Here is a 21,079-nt window from a genome sequence, read left to right as displayed (position 1 = left end):
ATTTGACACGTGACGTTTTGTCTTTCAGTTCCTGCGAGTGACAAATCACTACCTCCCACATGTGGCCCGCCTTTGCCTTATCAGCACCTTCCTGGAGGATGGCATCCGCATGTGGTTCCAGTGGGGAGAGCAGCGAGACTACATCGAAGCTAGCTGGCAGTGTGGAGCAGCTCTCGCTAATCTCTTTGTCTTGGTAAACCTTCTCGGTCAACTCGGTGAGGATCTGGGACCAGCCGGAGGAGCTGAGAGCGAGTTCCTGACTCTGTTGCCTTTGGTTGATTCTTAATTTATTTCACCTCAGTTACAATTCATCAATTTGTTCATATCAAAACTTCCATTTTTATCCCACCACTCCGACCCTCCTTGTACCCATACCCACAGCGGGCTGTATCCTCGTTTTGAGTCGTAGGTTTGTACCGCAGGCCTGCATCGGATTATTCGTCATTGTCGCGTTACAGGTCGGTGAATATCTTTTCCACTTATTCTCATGAACTGCATCCAATATTCACAACAGGTTTCTGATTATCAGAACACAGATGTGGAGGCCTAGGCGCTAGGAAACGGAGGCCTCAGCATGGACGTGCTGATCAACGAAGGCCTCCATGCTGGTCTATAGCAGATCTTGATCCATCGTGCGAGATATTCCTACGCTTCATTTAGGGTGTCAGTTTCTTTGGCACTGATTGATTGTAAGATCATGTTCCTCGCCTGCTCAAGCAGGTGCCATACACCCCTCTTGAGGCATTTATTGTAAAGCTCACCCAAGGGACCCAAGATGTTTGCAGCACCTTTGTAGTAACTCCAAAACAAGGCTTTCTCCTTTGTTATCAAAATAGTAGGGTGGCTTAGCAAAATTACCGTTACACGGTGGACAAAATCACCAAATTTGGCATGAACACTCCTAATGACCTATTAATCAATATTAGCCGAGGAGCCCTCGCGAATTTTTACGCGTATTCGTGTAAAACCAAAAAATCCAAAATGGCCGCCATCCAGTAATTAAAAACACATTTCCCGGGTTATATAAGTCATGGATAGCAAAAATTGGTATCAAAATATAAATTTTTAGGACACTGAATGTGTATTTTGATATTACAATATCACCAGTAAATTTAAAGGGACATTCAGTGATTTCATGTGAAGGGCGCCCTCAATGTTAGGGGGGGGGGGGGGGAAGCTTTTGGCTTGAATACATTGCTTATAACTCCAGGTCATCAATTATTGCGAATGATAAGCTGTAAACATTGTACCCTGGAAATACAACATTATCATTAGGAGTGCAAAATATCGAGCCCAAGAATTGGGCGTGTCGCTTATTGGATGTCACGCCTACCATTACAATCAGTATCCACTATAAACCAATGAGAGGTTTAGATTAAGACTTAATCTAAACCTCTCATTGGTTTATAGTGGATACTGATTGTAATGGTAGGCGTGACATCCAATAAGCAACACACCCAATTCTTGGGCTCGATATTTTGCACTCCTAATGGTTATCCTTTCTGGTCGGATCCAGCTTGGACTAGACTATTAAGTACATATGTACACCTGATATAGGCTGCACATTAATCAAAACAAAACACTGAAACAAAAAAAAGCCGACTTGGAGGTACATGTAAGCAAAGTATGTCATTTGTTTTTGAAAAAATGAGGATGCCCCCAAAAGTCTCTGGTACTGCATATTGATATAGCTTTATATATTACAATACTCCTGGTCTAAAAAAAACCTCCCAGTCCCACTTGGGATGAGGGGAATTTGTAGCCACACAATCATGAAACTTATAACCACTACATGATATAATTGACCTCAGTCATCAACTTTTAAAGAAAATAATTTTAAAAAATTGAGTGTACAAGTACTTTGGTCATTCAGTAGTGAGCATGGGGGATTTCTGTTGAACAAAAATATATTATAATGTTCAGTGTGCAATGTGCAAATCCTTACTTTCTCAGTAATCTAGACATCTGCAATGTTCTTATTTACTTGTCTATTTAATACATGGGCAAACACAACGTTTTGAGCAGACAAGATTGGCATTGCCACATTTGCATGTGGTACAGTCTCCTTTGCAACCACATTTGATTAGTTCTCTGCATGCTCTGGAAACCTCTGGCATTGATATCCAAACTGGTACCCATACATCTGACACCTTGGTCCATGCAAATGTCTGTGTCCAGATTCCGGCTTGGTACAATGCCCGCCGGGCATGTTGAAGAAGAGCATCCTGTGTGGGTGGTATTCTGTCCATTGATCGATTCTTCTGGCAGAAGAGTTCCTGTCTTGCTTCATTGACGGAGCTCAAGGGACTTGTTCTATCATACAAGATGATGATTAGTCTCTCGATCTTCTGGAAGTGATCAGCGTCTGTATAAAGAAGCTCAAAGGGGTGACGAGCCAGATACACAAATGTTTCTGTGATGTCTTCATAGGCTTGCCAAGCCTGCCAGGCTGACTTCTTGCCCTTACCTTGGAAGGCTGATGTGGTATCACATCCAGAAAGGGCATGAAATACTGGTAGAGCTTGTGATCTTGTTTCCCCAAGTCTGTCACATATGGCATTGATACTGTAAAATCTGTAATTCTTACCCATTCCAAAGGCAACCCAGATGTCTACCAATGGCTGAGTGACCATGAGATCATAAAATGTACCAATAAGTATGACTACAACGTCTGTGTCAACAGTGCGCACTTTAATAGTCTTCATATCTTGCTCTAGTGCATGCACGATGTGCACTATGACCCTCGTATCTGCTTCCTCATGGTTGCAGTTCAGCATGGGGTTGATGGTGCCTGTGGATACTACAGATTCACCTGATGTGATGTACACGGATTTGCCTGATGGAAAGGTAAACTCGGCAACCTTGGACGTCAGAAAGGCAAATAGCTCCTGTTTGTTTTTTGGATCACGGAGGAAGTCCATCCAATTGCCTGGAAGCTTGGTTTGGCCGGACACTTTTCTGCGCACACCCTTTCCTCTCTTTTCCCGGGTTGATTCCTTCAAACTGTCTGGAATGTATGTGTCCCACACAACATCCAACCTTGTGGCATTCTGTAGCTGCTTCACCAGGTAGGGGATGAACACCTTGTCTGCATACTCAATGAACGTGCTGACTGCAGTAGTCAGCAGACAGTGCACAATGACAACACCATCCAGTACAATGCAGTCATAGGTTGAAGGTGGCTCAGGCTGCTCGGGCTGCTCAATACATTTCAGTAGATCGGACTTTGTGTTTGGTAAATGCAGCTTACCAAAGTCTGAGAGAGAAGGTGGAAAGGGTTGTATCTCATGGGCAAAGAATTCCTTCAGGTCACCCTCGCGACTTTGCATGGCAATGTACAACTGGCCAAAAAGTGCCACATTGTTCTGGAGCACTTTGATCTTCTTCCCCTGCTTTGTCGGGGCCTTGGGTTTAGGTCTCTTGAAGAGAGCCAGTGAGTTCTTCTTGATTGGGTCATGTATAGAGCAGCTGCGATCTTCAAGTACACTCTTGACATAGTCCTGATACTGCTTTATGCCTGTGTCTTCCGTGCGTAGTGCGGATACTACAGACTCATCCATGCAATTGCGACTGTCGAGTGTCACTAGCTCTTCAAAATCATCAAGGAAGGGGTTTCCCATTCTGTTGAAGGTTTCAGAAAGATTGTTTACTTCCTTCTGAAATGTTTTTTGTGATGCAAGGCCCTGTTCATGATTCCGAAAATCTGGGTCATCATTGGGAAAGTATTCTTCCTCAAACTGTGTTTGCAATCTGGCCAACTCGGGACCTGTTAACATCCAGCGTCTAAATGCGACAGGGTTTCCTGTGAGTCCAATACAACCACCAGAGCCTTTGACTTTCGCGTTCTCCTGTTCATGAGCTTGGTCAAATGGGATAGTAGAGAATATTTTGCTGGTCAAAAGAAAACTTTCCACCAATACATGTGCTTAGCTGTAGCTGTAGCTGTAGTAAAGACAGCCTGTAGTCACAATGTCGCCCTCTAAATTAGGTATATAACTACGGATACCCACAAGGGTCACATTAAGGTTAGGATAAAAGCATAATTAAAACATTCACATTATTTCCATGTTCAAACCCTTGTCTCAAGAACGCACTATCTTGAGAAAAAATAGTTTAGATCACTTTTAAATTCAATTAGTTTGGATGTTGCAGTCAATATTATGTAGTTTGATTTCTTTGATCTTTAGACCTACGGGAAATAAACAACCATGTTGTCCATATGTGGTAGGTTATTTGTGTATCTTTTTTAAAAATAGGGCTTCAATAAAAATATTCTGGTATAATATAATCATACTTTGGTACAATTTAGCCATCGTATGACCGCTAAAAACCAAGGAAATTGCTATTTCAGCATAAATGGCGGCCATTTTGGATTTTTATGTTTTACTTTAATATTTCAGGAGGGTGACCGAACATGTTGAGGACATGGTTCTGATATTTAAGTAATATTTTGATACAATTTGGCTTTCCTCTAACAACTACAACCCAAGAAAATTGGTATTTTATCATGAATGGCAGCCATCTTGGATTTGTTTGTGTTACCATGGTTACATACATATTTCGAGAGGGCTCCTCGGCTAAAATCAACTGATATACCCTAAGGAAGCCTCACACCAAAAATGGCGCTTTTGTCAGCCCGGTAACGGTAATCTTGAAAATTGACCCCAAGCCACCCCGCTAAAAGGTAAACATCAGGTCTTGGTTCAGCTACTGGAACCTGAGTTCATGCCTGACTACCGATAACAGAAAACTTGTAGGAAGTCCTTTTTTACATTTGCAAAGGTCTTCCAAATGACGTTTGTGATCTCGATGAATACCAAATTGATCCGGAGCAGTGTTCCTAAGTGTTTGTACGATGATGAGTCGGCGTTAAGAGTGAAATTGTGAATATTAACAAACATTACACATCATTCTGAGGTAGTTATGCACAAGCTGTTATCTTGTCCGATGTGTTTATCACACAGACGGTTGCCTACAGTATTCTTTGGGATCTGAAATTCCTCATGAGGTAAGAATCTTTTGGTTTTTTTTGGTTTTTCCTCGTAGCTTCTACTTTTGATGTTGTATTGACAAGTGGTGTTGTTAATTGTGGTTACAGTCACCTGACCCTCATCATGCCTGGACTCCACATCCAAGTCCAATGTACCTTTATATTTCTGCAATTCTTCATATAATTCCCGTCCGAGGGTTTCTAACAAGACGTGGTAGAAAGACATCGAATATTTATTTATTTTTAGGAGAAGGAGAAGCAGACGTTTCGGTGGTTCAGCCTTCATTGGAGCAATCCTATAAATCGACCTTCTTTTGCACCGACGAGGGTCAAGACCAAGGCAGTGTGACCACGGTTGTAACTCTGGTCATGTGAACCTGAATTCATTTGCAGCTTAACTGTCATTTGTAACGAGCAAAGTCCAAATTGTTTAAAATATGTTCAACTTCTGCTTTTTAAAACTGTATCTCCCAGTGATGACCCCTATTTGTTGAAGAGGTTTGTGGTAAATGCAGGAAGAGGCATCGCACAAATCCAGGCACATGGGGGCCCCCACTCCCTATCCCCAGGTCCACTATGTCGTGTATTTAGCAGAATCTTCCCAAATTAAATTGTCCATCGTGGTGGAAAAATGGTGTTTGTGAATTAATTTTTTTCTTGTGGTTGGATGTTCTTGAGTTGGTACAATAATTACATTAAGTGTTTGCATAGTACCCAGACAACCAGGCCATTGGCATCACCTGCTTTGTATAAAAATTAAGTTTAAATTAAATGGTGAAATTTCCCCATCACAGACGACGTGGCCTCTTTTTGTACACCGCTCCTTTCCTATTCCATCTACAGGCGCTGCATGACGTCATCGCCGGGCACCGAATGGGGCCCAAGCGATGACGCGAGCTGAAAGGGAGTACTCAGTTTTCACTCCGGTTGTTTTTTTGTTTTCTTGTTTGTTTGAATGGGCGATATCTCCGCCATCCTTTGAGCTTGGAAGCTGAAATTTCGGCACAATAGTGAGCAAGTGCTTTGGCAAAAACGGTATGTTTTGTTTTTCGATTAATCAATCAATTCATTAATTATTCAATTCATTAATTTCAATTCAATTCAATCGATTCAATTCATTAATCAATTCATTGGGATCTCGCGAGATCTCGGAGACGGTGGGAGGGATTTTCGAAGCTCCACACGGTCTCCACGTTTTTCGAAGTTAAGTCTGTTCACAATTGTATTTTGTCGAAACTGTATTTATCTTTCGGTGTGTGAAGTTATTGTGTGCAACTTTGGTTGTTTCTCGGTGTTTATCTTTCATAAATTGATCGTCTGTTTGCCGTGTCGCGAGCAAGGCCTTTGCCGCGTCGCGAACGATTTGAAATCGAAGTTAAGTGATTGTTCCCATTTGTATTTTCGTTAAAACTGTATTTATTTATGGTGTTGTACGTATATTGTGTCCCGACGAAGATTTTTCGGTGCAAATCTTTCATACCTGTATTGAAAATCGTGTTAATTCGTGTCGTGTCTTGAGGCCTTGTACAGTGTGCACTGTACAACCTTGAGGCTTTGTTTTTCTCTCAGTGGTCCGTCGTTTGTGATCCAATAACTTTCGTTCTCTGTATTCCCAGTCTTTTCACCCATAGCCTACTTCCTTGTGTAAATCTCAACTAAAAAAAAAAACAAAAAAAAAACAACATTTCCTTCTCTGTTCTCATTCGTTTATTCATTCTTATTCGTTCGTTCGTTCTTCGACCACGTGTTTCTCCCCCATTTCCCCAGATAGTTTTCACTCATTAACCTTCAATGTTTACACTTTCCCCTCAAGTTATGTATTCCGTCATATTTTATAACACCTTTTTCTTCTTCTTCTTTAAAAGGCTGCTTTCGACTTGCTCACCAAATCAATTCATCCCAAAAAAAATATCCATCTCCTATAGTGCCTTTTTTCTACATTCCCTAAACTCTCCTGCACTCCATCCTCCATCCAGCGTCCTTAAACGTATTTTTAACTCGAAGGTCACAAGAAACTCATTTTGCAATAAATGTTCGTTTCCCATAAATCGTACACTTTCAAAAATCCAATCTCACCCCTCCCCTCCAAATCTTCCCCATAACCCCTCCCCTCCAAATCTGCCCCATCACCCCTCCCCTCCAAATCTTCCCCATCACCCATCCCTTTCAAATCTCCCCCCTTGCCCCCTCCCTCCTAAACTACCCCCTCACCCCTCCCCGCCAAGACGCCCCTCGCCCCTCCCCTCCTAGACTCCTGCCTCACCCCTCCCCTCCAAATCTCCCCCATATCCCATCCCTTTCAAATCCCTCCCCTTGTCCCTTCCCTCCCAAACTCCCCCCTCACCCCTCCCTTTCAAATCTCCCCACCCTCATTGCTTCTCAATTTCCCCCCTCTCACTCCCCCTCCTCAAAGCGTCCTCCCCGCTTCTTCCCCCTTCAAACTCTCACCTCCATCTCCCCCAACCTTCTGCCTCGCTCTTCCCCCTCCTCAAATAACACCTCATTGTGGCTCACCCAATCACCATCAAACCTTTTGTCCGCCCCATCCTTCCCTTTCTCCGAGCTATTCTGAAATCTCTGACACACCTTCAACAGCTCTCCCTACCTCTTCCACCTCTTCCACATCTTACCCTACCCCTCCTCCCCCCTGTTCTGTATCTGATGCTCCCCCTTCCTCTTCATTAACGGTATGGACCTCAAACATCCGGGGCCTTCGTTCAAACTTAACTGATCTCTCCATACAGGTTGCTTCTGTCAAACCAGACGTGATCTGCTTAACAGAAACTTTCCTCCTTTATGATGTCTCTGATTCCATAGTATCTCTCCCGGGCTACTCCCTCCTCCGGTATGATAGATCTGAGCCTCGTCCTGGAGGCGGGGTTGCTATCTTTATCAAAAACTCTCTTCCTCACTCGCCCTGCACTGCACTCTCTCCACCTCACCCCCAGGAATACCTCTGGCTACGGCTTCCCCTTCGCTCCCACCTCTTGTTCATATGTGTGTTGTACCGTCCACCAAACAGTGATGACTCCATCTACATCTCGCTGTCTGATGATATGGACCAACTTCTATTGACTCATCCCAACTCTCTCTTCCTCATATGTGGTGATTTCAACTGTCATCATGCCAGTTGGCTGGGTGTGGGTACCTCTCTCACCAGCCATGGCTCCTCAGCAAAGGACTTCTGCGACTCACTGGGACTGACACAATCTGTCAATTTCCCGACCCGGATCTCAGTCAACGGAACATCTTCTCTTCTGGACTTGGTTATGACTAACTTCCCTGAAAATGTCTGCTGCTCTTCTTCTGCTCCGATCAGATCATCTGATCATGTCCTTGTTAAAGTGGACATCTCTCTGACCATCCTCAGGGAGCCTGCTCAGCGTCGACGAGTCTGGCATTTCACTCAGGCCAACTGGCACGGTCTTCAAGCAGCCATCAATCATCTGGACTGGTCTCCCATCTCTACCACCTCTGACATCAACTCATCCTGGGAATTCTTCCAAAGTAAATTGCTCTCTCTCATGCACAGATTTATCCCATCTCGTCTTCAGTTGTCATACCCTTCCTCCCGTCCATGGTACACGGAATCTTGTGGTGAGGCTGTTGCCCAGAAACAACTTGCCTTCGTCTCCTGGAAAGCAAATCCAACGGAAGGAAATCTCATTTCCTTTCACAAAGCCCGAAACAAGTGTGTGTCCACCCTCAGGAGAGCCAGGAAACAATATCTCTCCGTTCTCAAGACCGAACTCTCTTATCTGTCTCCCTCTTCCAAATCCTGGTGGCGTCTGGTCAAATCCGTTTCTGGTGTTTGTTCCCCCTCCATCCCCTCCCTTACCTCAAACGGCTACACAGCTGACTCCGCACGTGAAAAAGCTGAATGCCTCAACTCTGTGTTTGCCTCTAAATCTTGTGTCCCAAACCCATCCCTCTCTGTACCCACCATACCCAGTCGTACCCTGCTGCTCCTGGACTCCGTGTCCTTTCCTCCTGACAAGGTGGAAAAGTTTCTGTCAACCCTCGACTCTGATTCTGCAACAGGACCCGACGGCATCAGCCCACGGGTCCTAAAATCCTGCTCTGCTGCTCTATCTCACCCTCTCTCTGTTCTCTTCACCCTCTCTTTTGCTCAAGGTCAACTGCCATCTGCTTGGAAATCAGCCAACATCACCGCTTTGCACAAAAAAGGTGCAAAAACAGATCCTAGCAACTACAGACCAATCAGCCTTCTCCCAATTATCAGCAAAGTCATGGAATCCATCATTGCTTCGGATATGAAATCTTTCCTCTTCTCCAATGGCTTGATCTCTGATCATCAATTTGGTTTCAGACCAGGTCACTCTACTCTGGACATGCTGCTTCTGCTGTCTCAACAATGGATGGAGGTCCTCAATGCCAAACAGGAAATTAGAGCTGTCTCCCTCGACATATCACGTGCCTTCGACACGGTCTGGCACCCCGCTCTGCTCACCAAACTCTCCTCCTTTGGTATCCATGGAAATCTCCACGCATGGCTGGCGGACTTCCTCTCTAGTCGTCGTCAACGTGTGGCCCTGAATGGGTTTCTCTCATCTCCTCTTCCTGTTCAGGCTGGAGTTCCCCAAGGCAGTGTTCTGGGCCCCGTGCTTTTTCTGGTCTTCATCAATGATCTCTCTGACTCTCTCGAAAATCCTCTCTATCTCTTTGCTGATGACTCCACTCTCTGCCGCTCCATACCTCTTCCCTCAGATCGGCAGTCTGCTGCCTCCTCACTCTCTGAAGACCTGGACAAAATCACAGACTGGTCAAACAAGTGGAACATGTCTTTCAATCCTGACAAATCTCACACTCTTACTATGTCTCTCCGAAAAGATCGACTGGACAACCCTCCCATCTACTTTCTCAACAATCCTCTCCAAGAAGTTCTGTCGCTCAAGATTTTGGGTCTCACTATCTGCCATGATCTTTCTTGGGAAAACCACATTTCCAAGCTGGCCTCCAAAGCCAGTCGCCGACTGGGCATCCTCCGTCGTGCGAAGTCCTTCCTCGGCACACCTGAGCTCCTCACCACATACAAGGCTTTCATCCGCAGCTCAATGGAATACTGTTCTCCCCTATGGGCCGGTGCTCCTGCCTCACACCTAGCTCGGCTTCACGCTGTTGAAACCAAAGCTTTCAGAATTATTGGAATCTCCCGCGATGAAGCTATCTCTGAGGGCCTTTCACTCACTCACCGCAGGCAGGTAGGTGGTCTTTCTGTCTTCTACCGACTCCTCTCCGGCCTTGCACCCCCAGCTCTCTCTGTGCTCTGTCCCCCAAATATTCCTACAGGTCGCACAAGATCTGCCAGCAACCCTCTGATGGTTAAACTGCCGAAATCTCGGCTCTCTGCTCACCTTCACTCTTTCATTCCTCTTTTCTCCCGCCTCTGAAACAAACTCCCTCACTCCCTTCAATCCCACTCCTCCCTCCAGGTCTTTAAAACAGCTGTTCACCACCATCTCTTATCTTCCCCCATCCAAAACCTTGATCTTTTCTACCCCCGCTAATTCACCCCAGATCCACCTTGTTTGAAATTCCAACTTCTTTCCTGGAAGTCCTGGCAGTGTCCATATGTTTTATACCTCTCCCACCACCCCCTTCCCATGCCCCCCCCCCCCAAAGCCCTCGCCCTCTCTCAGATCTCTCGATGTCTCCATGTCTCTCGGTCCCTGCTCTCAAATGTTGTGTTTGTGTCCTTCCCCCTCTCTCCCCATCTTGTCTACCGCTCCCGATGTTGTATGTTTTATGTGTCGGTTTGTCTTTGTGTGTGATTAATGTTCGCTCTTTCACGAGCCTCGATCTTGTATACAAAAAATAAAAAAAAATAAAAAAATTACTTGTTTATCAATTAGTTAAGTACTTATTTATTTCCTTTCTCATCTGGGCATTATCTCAGGCACCTTTTGAGATCGGTAGCTGATATTTGGACACGACAATGACCAAGTGATTTGGCTGTAAAGGGTATTTTTGATTGATTAACCAATTGGTCGATTAATTATTTAATTATTTGATTAATGACTTGATGAATTTAAAAAAATTTAAGTTACAGATTCCGATTAAACGGTGGTGGTGTGGTTTAGGTATTCTGTTAGCCAGTTGATTAATAATTTAATTATTTTACGATTAATATTTATTTATTTGTGGTATTAATCACTTATTTATTTTCTTTCTCATCTGGGCAATATATCAGGCACCTTTTGAGCAAGGAAGCAGATATTCGGACATGACAGTGACCAAGTGATCTGGCTATAAAAGGATATTTTTGATTGATTAATTAATTATTTATTATATTGATTAGTCAATTGATCAATAATTATTATTATTATTTTTTCGATTAATGACTTATTTGATTAATTTTCAAAAAGTTACAGCTTAGGATGAAACACTGGTGGTTGAGGTATGCTATTAGCCAATTGATGAAGAAATAATTTTATGATTGTTATTTATTGATTTTAATTATGCAATTCATCAATCAATTATTTTAATGAACAGGATTAAATAATTACTGGTACGTAATTCGCCCAGATAGCTCAGATGGCAGAGCACTGGTATGGTTTTCCAGTGGACCTGGGTTTGATTCCTGATCTGGCCATGTAACTTTTCCCACATATATCAATTCAATCAATTATTGCACACTTCTCCCGCCCAATACCGGCTCTTTGTGCCGTGCGCTGGAGGATGTTGTTTATTTATTTGGCATGGGGGTGGTGTACTTTGAATGTATCTGTACTTGTTATTGTTATTATTTATTATCTCCTGGTGCACAAACAGTCCACTATGTTCATGACATACAGTCACGTGAAAAAGTAAGTACACCCCATGTAAAGTTTTGACTTTTTCAACATATTTCAACATACAGCTATTTGATCTTCATTTCAACAATATTGAAAGATAAAGGTGATATAACATAACAAATATCATGAAACATTTACATTTTGTAGTCCATTGCATAATTTAAATAAACATAAATGCAAATTTCGCATGTGAAAAAGTAAGTACACCCTTGGCTCCAATAGGTGGTATTGCCCCCTTTGGCAGAAACAACCTCAAGTAGGCGTTTCTTATAACTGTCTACCAGTCTCTGACATCGACTGGGAGAAATTTTTGCCCACTCCTCCATGCAGAATTCTTTCAGCTGTGCGATGTTTGAGGGGTTTCTTGCATGCACAGCTCGTTTCAAATCCCCTCAAAACATCTCGATGGGATTTAGATCCGGGCTTTGACTTGGCCATTCCAGAACCCTCCATTTCTTTCTTTTCAGCCATTCCTTGGTGGATTTACTGGTATGTTTAGGGTCATTGTCATGTTGCAAGGTCCATCTTCGGTTGAGATTCCACTTTCCGACAGATGGCCTCACATTATCCTCAAGCACCCTCTGGTACAATGAAGAATTCATAGTGGATTATATGATGGTGAGCTTCCCAGGCCCTGATGCAGCAAAGATGCCCCAAACCATAATATTTCCACCACCATGCTTTACAGTTGGTATCAGGTTCTTGTGGTCAAATGCTGTCTTTGGTTTTCGCCAAACATGTCTTCTGGTACTGTGGCCAAATAGCTCTACCTTTGACTCATCTGTCCAGAGCACATTGTTCCAGAAGTGCTGGTCTTTGCCTAGGTGTTCATTGGCAAACTTTAGTCTTGTCCTGATGTTCTTTCTGGACAGCAAAGGTTTCCTCCTGGCACACCTCCCATGTAGATCAAGTTTGTGCAGCCTCTTTCTCATGGTAGACTCGTGCACTTTGAGATCAACAGTGGCAAGAGGTACCTGTAGGTCCCGTGATGACATTCTGGGGTTCTTAGAGACTTCTTTCAGCATCTTGCGGTCTGCTCTCGGGCTGAACTTGCTGGGGCGGCCTGGCCTGAACAAGTTGGCAGTTGTTTGGAATGGTCTCCACTTGTAGATGATCTTCCGGACAGTCGAATGATTGATTTCAAATTGTTTGGAGATCTTTTAAAATCCCTTCCCAGACTCGTAGGCCTTCTTTCTTCTTTCTAACCTTCTTTCTAACCTTCTTTCTAACCTTTATAACCTTCTTTCTGAAGGCCTCAGAGAGCTCTTTTGATCTAGGCATGGTGACGCCACACACTTCAACAACAAAGAGCAAATCAAACGAAATGTTTGAGGTTTAAATAAGACAGGTTCCTCCAAGATCCTCTCTAACGATGTTCTAATCATTTGCACCTGAGCTGGTGCACCTGATTCTAATTTTAGGTATTTGAAGTAGTGATAAATGTAGGGGTGTACTTACTTTTTCCACATGCGAAATTTGCATTTATGTTTATTTAAATTATACAATGGACTACAAAATGTAAATGATTCATGATATTTGTTATATTATATCACCTTTATCTATCAATATTGTTGAAATGAAGATCAAATAGCTGTATGTTGAAATATGTTGAAAAAGTCAAAACTTTACATGGGGTGTACTTACTTTTTCACGTGACTGTATGGGTGGGTATTGTCTTTCTGGAGTATGGCATCCCATCTCTGTCACAGTGAAGCCACCACTATGGTTCGTAGAACACCTTGCTATTCCTTGTTAATGTTGTCATCCTACACAACAATTGATGATCAGGATGATGGATAAACTAACTGCACTCCACATTGGGATGACAGAGGTGTTGCTGCTTTATAATGTGTCTGATATGGGCTGAATAGTCAATTTTAATTTCTGAAAAACTGGCATACAACGTGACTGTCCGTCGATTTGTATTCAAATTCTATGGCATATAAAACTCTTAACATTGAGGCTGAAGCACAAGGCCTGTTGTTCTCACTTTGAGACAGGTCGTTGACGTTTCCGTTTATTTACCGCCTGGCCTCTGGTCTAGCTACCTCTGCGCTCTCATCCCTCCGACCCTCTACAGCAGCTCCATGATGTATGCATTTTTCCAGTAACCCCTTCGTGATTAAACTTCCAAAATCCAGGCTTATTGCACACCTCCAATATTTTCTACTGTTTGTGGAATGTCCTCCATGAGGTTGTTCAATCCTACTCTTCCCTCGAAAGCTTCAAGCAGATGATGGATCACAATCCCCCACCCATACCCCCAATCTTTATTAACTCCGTTAAACCCAATGCCCTTCTTGCAGGTTTTGGTGTTTTCTCCCTTGCTTGTGCAACTGCAGCCACAATTTCCATCCTGTCAATATGGCACCTTTTTACCCTCAATCACCCTCCCAATTTCACTTGCAATCACCCTCCGCATTCCACCATCACCTTGCTCTTCCATGAGCCTAGATTTTGTACACAAAACCCACGATGAACGTGAGGCACCTTTTTATGCCAGGGGGGTCTTTCAATGCAGCACAATGAGATGGAGTGGGAAGGAAATCTGATTATACAATTACATTATTTGCTTGAGAAAACATCTGCAAATCATCATAGTTGCTATCCCTTGGCCCATGCTGGACCACCAGCAGTGTGCATGTTGTGCTGGAGAAAAATGGTTCTTGATGGTCATCCAGATGTCATCCCACTGTCCTTGAATCTTGCGCCATTCCATATAGAAGACCTGGAACATTCCATGCAGAAGGCCTACTCAGAAAGTGAAGTATTCTTTCCCTGTCCAAACTTTCTCAGCTGCCGATAAACATGACATGATGGTAAACATGACCTTGGTTGTAAATTTGAACATTAGGATGCAGTGATCATCAAATTCTACCCTTCATGGCAAAATGAAATTGTCACAACTTCGAACATGCCATACCTATAACCACGATGGTGTGTCGTGAGTCTTTCCACGGCTCAGAATTAACTCTGCCCAGGTAACACATGACATTGGAAGTTATCACTGCTGCAATGGGTGCCAAAGTTGTCTGACGGCAAATAATACACTGATTTTGCCACTGGTTATTGATGTGGTGGTGTGGGGCTGGAGGCTGGATTAGTCATAATTTTAACCTGCAATTGCCATATGCACAGAAGTTGAGCCAACTGGAGATTTGCCCATCCCCACATTTGTATTATACATGACTGTTGTAGATATGAGAAAGGGAGTGGAGTAAATGCCAATGGTAGATTGCTCATAAATTGATATTGAATGGCAACTATCTTGTCGCTATGTTTGTAACCATGACCCAATCCTTTCAGCACTCCACTGTCCCTAAATGACAAATTATACTTGAAGAATGTTCTGTAGGAACTGCACAACCGTTATTCTTCAAACGATCAACCGCAAACATCTTGTCAATTTAAATAAACGAAGATCCTCACTTGTATCTGTACCTGTAGGAACCTGGCACTGAGCGGAGGTTTGCTTCTGCTGCTTGCCGAGTCTCACTCCGATGGCAGGTCGATGTTTGCTGGCGTACCGAGCGTGGGTACGCCGACTCTTCGTCAGTACATGCAGCTTGGTGGTCGCTTGCTCCTTGTGCTCATGTTCATGACGCTGCTACACTTTGAGGCAAATGCTGTCTCGGTGAGTATGTGCCTTTTCTAGTGGAGAGGGAGAGAATAATCTCCCCCTTCACTGCCAGTCACCCCCACCCTTCTCCCCTTTTCACTGCCAATTACCCCACCGCTTCCCCCCACCCCCCTCAATTTTCACTGTCAATCACCCTCCCCATTTCATTCCCAATCTGTCCCCTCCTTTCACTACCAATCACCCCCACCCTCTTCGCCAACGGTCAGCCTCTTCATTTCCATTCACCCCTTTTTACAGGTAAATTTGGCCACATAGCACAGGTTTTTTGCTATTTGCATTGTTGGTTTGAATTCTGGTGAAACAGATTGGACTATTGCAAACTGCGATTCTCCCATTGTCAGGCAGGGGGTACAAACTACTTTGGTAGTACAAGCATCACCTTGTTACTTCTGTGACCGAAGGTGGACAGAGGTTGTTTTCGTCCCTGCCTTGTTTGTTTGTGTTTATTACTTGCAAAATCGAAGATTTTTCAAGTATATTGGTCGGTTGCGTTTGTGGTTCCGTCTGTTTGTTTGTTTGTCTGTTTGTTTGTCTGTTTGTCAATTCTAAACCGATCGTCACGAAGCATGGTAGAATTGGTCACAAGGAAGAAGTGTATTGATTTTGAGGTCAAAGGTCATCTGGAGGTCAAATTTCTAAAATCGCTATTTTAAATCCGATTGACTTGAAAATTGAATAGCATTTGTATATTGTCACTAAATTGGGAAATGAACTTTTTGAGGTCCAAAGGTCAAAGGTCAACTCAAGGCCAAATTTAAAAAATCATCACTTTTCATCTAAAACGCCGTCAATTCTCAACCGATTGACTTGAAAATTGAACAGCATTTGCATATCGAGTCACTAAATTGAGAAACATACTATTTTTGAGGTCAAAAGGTCAAAGGTCAATTCAAGGTCAAACTTCCAAAATCATCACTTTTCATCTGAAAAACAGTCAATTTTCATCCGCTTGACTTGAAAATTGAACAGCATTTGCACATTGAGTCACTAAATAGGGAAACCAACTATTTTTGAGGTCAAAGGTCAACTCAAGGTCAACCTTCCAAAATCATCACAAATCGTCACTTTTCTTCCTATTGACCCGAGCTTTGATCAGGATTGTCAATTTGAATCTTGATGAAATGGACAATTTGCTGTATCAATGGAATTCCTTTTTCTTGGGGGGGGGGGGGGGTGGATTTTGCAAGTATCGTGCTCCGCATGACATCTTCTTGTTTATCTGTCTGTCTGTCTGTAAGCAGAATATCTCAAAAAGTTATGGACCGATTTGGACCAAAACTTGGTGGGCAGGTTGGGTGTGTGACAAGGACGAATCTATTTGATTTTGGTGAAGATCCAAATGTGAAGCTGCATATTAGAATTTTTAAATTTCTTAAGTGATTCTTCACCATTGAGAGATGCGGCCAAAAACGATATATAGCATGATATTTCAAAAAGTTGGACATGGATTATGACAAAATTGGATGGAGGTGTTGGGTAGGTGACAAGAACAAACAGATTTTGTTATATTTTGGTTAAGGTCTGGATGCAGATCCGGCATATCAGTGTGATACAAACCATAAACTGTTCAGTGTAGCGGAGGTATGTGCTCTACCGAGTGCCATTCTACTTACCACTGTTTTATTAGTTGACACTTCTATTATACCGTTTTTCTCATTTACAAATTACTAGTAGACCCGTTGCATACGGGAGCGACAGGAAGGATCATTCATTCCTCTCTGGGCTATAGAGATGACACTAAATCTACGGTCGGGCCCAAATAACCTATTTAGCAAGTTTCTTGTGAGAGCTCACCAAGTGGCTTAAGCATTCTAGCAAGCACTCAATTCAAAGCCGTTGATAAGGAACGGCTGGCTTGGCGAGCACGAGCTAGCTGCTTGGTAACTGAACACACTCTAGGTTTCCTCCTTTTCAGTTTAGTGTTAAACAGCATTAGCAACTGTTTCAAAAGGTAATCATACGTGTTTGTGGTTTATAATATTTTTACTTCTGGTAGGATGCCATTGCTCCCACGAAAATGGCACGATAAGCTATTTATAAACGTTAACAAACATTTGTTCAAGGAGGAAAAACCACTTGGGGGAATGGGATATTATTAGTATTGTTACAGACGCGGTTGTGGATGTTAGTTTACCGAGCGGTTTGGTATGACCACGTCTGCACAGTTTACCCGATTATGCTCGAACGTTGACTAGTCGCGCTACGCTAGATCAATGAAGGAAAAGGACACAACGGCTGGGATTCAAAGGACACGACACCAGGGATACGGTTCTCAAGACCCCCGGAGGAGGTTATATTATGGCGGAAGGTTAGACTACAGAGACGAGAGGTACAGCATAGTAAGATAGGCACTTAGACACACTCTTATATTAACCCCAACAGACGACAGATAAACGGGACAAAAGGCTGACTCACACGGGGATTGATGGCAAGGAAAGGCAGAATCGATTGCTCCAGGTGCACCTGGGCTCAGGGCAGAATCGACCCGGTTCGGTCCGGTCCAAAGATGCGGGGAGGTATCGTCGCGCTGGGGGTGGCGGTGGCTTCCTCTGCTCTCCGTAGTTCAGGCGCATCTGACCTCGCATCCGGTAAGTCGCCGCGTATATCCGGCGGGGAGTGACACGCCCTCGGCTCGTTAGCTCCGCCCCAGATGGAATCGGCTCGTTGCTTCTCATTGGGTGCGTGCGGGGGGGTTACCGGCTCCGCCCTTGACGAGGGGCTGACAGGGAGCCCCTTCGTGGTAACCCCGTCGGAGCGCATGGTCATGGCGGCTAACCGAGCCGGTGTGAGGACGCACACTCCCCCTGCGCCGCGCCGCGCCCCTCTGTTGTTGTAGTTGTTGTTGTTCGGGGAAGAAGATGGGAGGAGGTATGGGAAGGTCCTAAACTCACTACTGGTGCCATATAATCACATTCTGGTGCAACGAAGAGTCAGAATTAATGGAAACGAGTCCTTAACTGACATAGACTAAGAATAACTAGCAAGATGTCCGAAAGTTGTCTACGTGAGATGCGGTGGACCTGGGCACGACATTTAATGGGGGAAAAAGGGGAAGGTCGGTTCTACAGAGTGTTGTTTACAGACAATGGGACTAGGGAATGGGGGATTGGGGATAGTTGGGGAGTATTGGGGAAATAGGGGAATATTTACAAGCGGATATGGAGGCCAAATTCCATATTCGCAACAGTATTAATATTGTTATGTAATAACATTAATATTATGTTATTATATTTAGTGTTGTGTTTATTAGAAGCGGCCTTGGAAAAACGTCACGATAAAGCTATCTTAGCATGGATATACATACACCTCAACATTCAACCCCATTGGTGGGGAAAACCCCCTTGGGGAGGGGGAGGGAAAATGAATTCACTACAACCTTCATTGTGTGATCCTTATAGTGGGGGGGCCAATGTTTTCCCGTTGAATTCAAATGTTAATTTGTGGACACTGGTTGGGTTGTCTTTAGGGATGATAGAAGTTGTAGAAAAAATATGTCTCCATTTTTTTCAAGTTCTTTATAGCGGCCATTTTGGATTATCAAAATGGCGTTTGTTGAAAACCGAAATTGTCATTATCTTGGCTTCTAAATGACCTAGAGTGTTAATTTTGGTGTCCAAATGTACATATTTGCGGATACTTAATCCAATAAACACACATTTATACACCTACATATGATCAAAAGGGTTCTTATGGCAGCCATCTTGGACGCGCAAACAGTGACCTGTCGTCTTTCAGCTCTACAACCTTGTCTGCCAGTTTGTGCTTCACAGCTTTCCTGGCACTCTTCCACATCTTCAGTTTGACCTTTCCCATTCTGGCCCAAAGGTTGATTTCATTTGTGTTGATGCGCTCTGCAACAAACGTGTTATACGCTTTCTGACCAATCTCATCTTGGTTGCAGACATCCTTCTGTACTTCAGCTGGCATCACCACCTTGGTGATGATAGTCGTCAGGTCTTCACCCTCATGCGTCATGGGATTCATGGACTCTCTGATGACATTCTTCAGTCGACGAATGCTGTCTTCCTGCCGAGCCCAGACTGTGGTTGATAGGTCGTGGTGCTCCTTGCGTGTAGCTGATTGTGAGCCAGCCATCTGACGGGCTTCTTCAGCAAGCCTACTCAGCTCTGGTGCTGTCAGAAAGAACCTTTCGCGGGCACTGGCATTCTGGGTAATGCCCACAATACCCCCTGTCACCTTCATGATCCTGTTGATGTGCTCCAGTGCATGGTCCACACCTACAGCACAGAAGGGGATTTCATTCTTATGGACACTGAAGTTCCCATCCATGAACTCTTGGTAGATCCCTGGATCTGTCATCTTCAGGGCCTTCATCTCTGCAAGGTACCGGGGAGTCAGCCTGGCATATTTCTGTTTGTCATGTGCAAAGAAGTATATGCACATCTCATCCAGTGAAGACAGGTGAAGCTCAAATTGTCCATCACGGGTGGCACGGATGAATGTGTATATCAGCATTATCATCCGCATGTAGCGTCGCACAAACTTGAACAGTGGACTCTTGGCTTCTTTCCTCTCATCAAACTTTGCCATGGCCTCCAGGACTTCGTTTGACTCGAGGACAGCTAGCATGTTGTTCTGCGCGCTTGTCATCTCCTCTCGGTTGTGTAGATGACAGCTCTGGGCAACCTGTTGTGCTGACTGGGTACATGGGCCCCTCAGATGGGGATGCTCTTGGAAGAATTCGTCCACATAGAGGTCGAAGAGGGCTTGGACAGTGGTGATGTGGGCCTCCAAAGCCCTCTTCATGTGCTTGGCTTCCAGTATTTGTCTGGTCGTTGTTGGGCCATAGATATCAGCCTCAGAACAAGCCTCGTCAAGACCACTGTCCTCTATGGCATTCCCAGCAGCCCTCAGTGCAGCCATCACAGTGTGCATCTCCCCTAGTCGCAGTACCCACTTGCCTTTGCAGTCATCTCTGGTCATCTCCAGCTGTTTGGCTCGCTCATACAGGGCCATGTCTAAGGTGATCACTGTCTTCCTATCGGGACCCATGACCATGCAGTTGATTTGCTGTGTCTGTTTCAAGACTGTTATCAGTGTTTGCCATTCATGGGCTGGTGCTGCTACCAATGGCAGGGCGTTGACCTCTGTCAGAGGCTTCGAAGAGGAGAGCAGTGAGTTGTAGGCTGTCCAAGTTGGGATATCGTGATGCTTGATCCTACTGCCAGGTGGTTGTTTTGGATCGTGGACGAGTGACCCAACAGGGTCAGCATGCTGGGGTTCTGCAGCTTGCAGCTGGTCATCTGGTGGGATGATGTCGTCTTGTACGTCCTCAGCTTCAGCTGTTCGCATGATTGTGCGTGAAAGTAGCCACACTGTGTCCGTTGCAGAGTACGGCTTGGTGACATCTGGGTTTGACCGTGTCTTGAAGCTATACGTGGTACCTGTGGCAGATTGTTTGTTTGGTGCTTGGCAAGGAACAAAGTCTGGAGCAGTCAGAACCTTGAGTGAGCGGTGTCTGGCCTTTCGGTCATGTAGTGTCAGTGTTCTATGTTCATCTGTGGAGGGTGCATGTTCCCGTCGTTGGTAGAGTGCCCAGGCTGTAGCATGGAGTGTCCGCTTCCCATCAGGTGTGTCTTCATTGAAGTCACTGTTGTCCACTGCAAAGAAGAC

The 21,079-nt window shown here is 44.3% G+C and overlaps 1 protein-coding gene across 2 annotated transcripts in view; it reads left to right on the top strand.

Annotated features, from left to right (window-relative positions):
* SURF4 (surfeit 4) overlaps positions 1 to 21,079 on the top strand; it is a 37,917-nt gene that overhangs the window by 1,012 nt on the left and 15,826 nt on the right. Inside the window, exons 2-5 of one of the 2 annotated variants that reach the window (XM_068124981.2) lie at positions 29 to 215; positions 382 to 458; positions 4,965 to 5,008; positions 15,253 to 15,439. In XM_068124981.2, the coding sequence (XP_067981082.1) occupies positions 29 to 215; positions 382 to 458; positions 4,965 to 5,008; positions 15,253 to 15,439 (495 nt within the window). Of the gene's footprint in view, positions 1 to 28; positions 216 to 381; positions 836 to 4,684; positions 5,009 to 15,252; positions 15,440 to 21,079 lie in introns of both variants that reach the window. The other variant, XM_078783599.1, reaches the window with a different exon arrangement.

This window comes from Myxine glutinosa, chromosome 8, assembly GCF_964187855.1.
Source record: "Myxine glutinosa chromosome 8, kmMyxGlut1.1, whole genome shotgun sequence".
NCBI classification, from domain to species: Eukaryota; Metazoa; Chordata; class Myxini; order Myxiniformes; family Myxinidae; genus Myxine; species Myxine glutinosa.
Note: the sequence above shows the minus strand (reverse complement) of the source record. Positions and strands in the feature narration are given on the sequence as shown.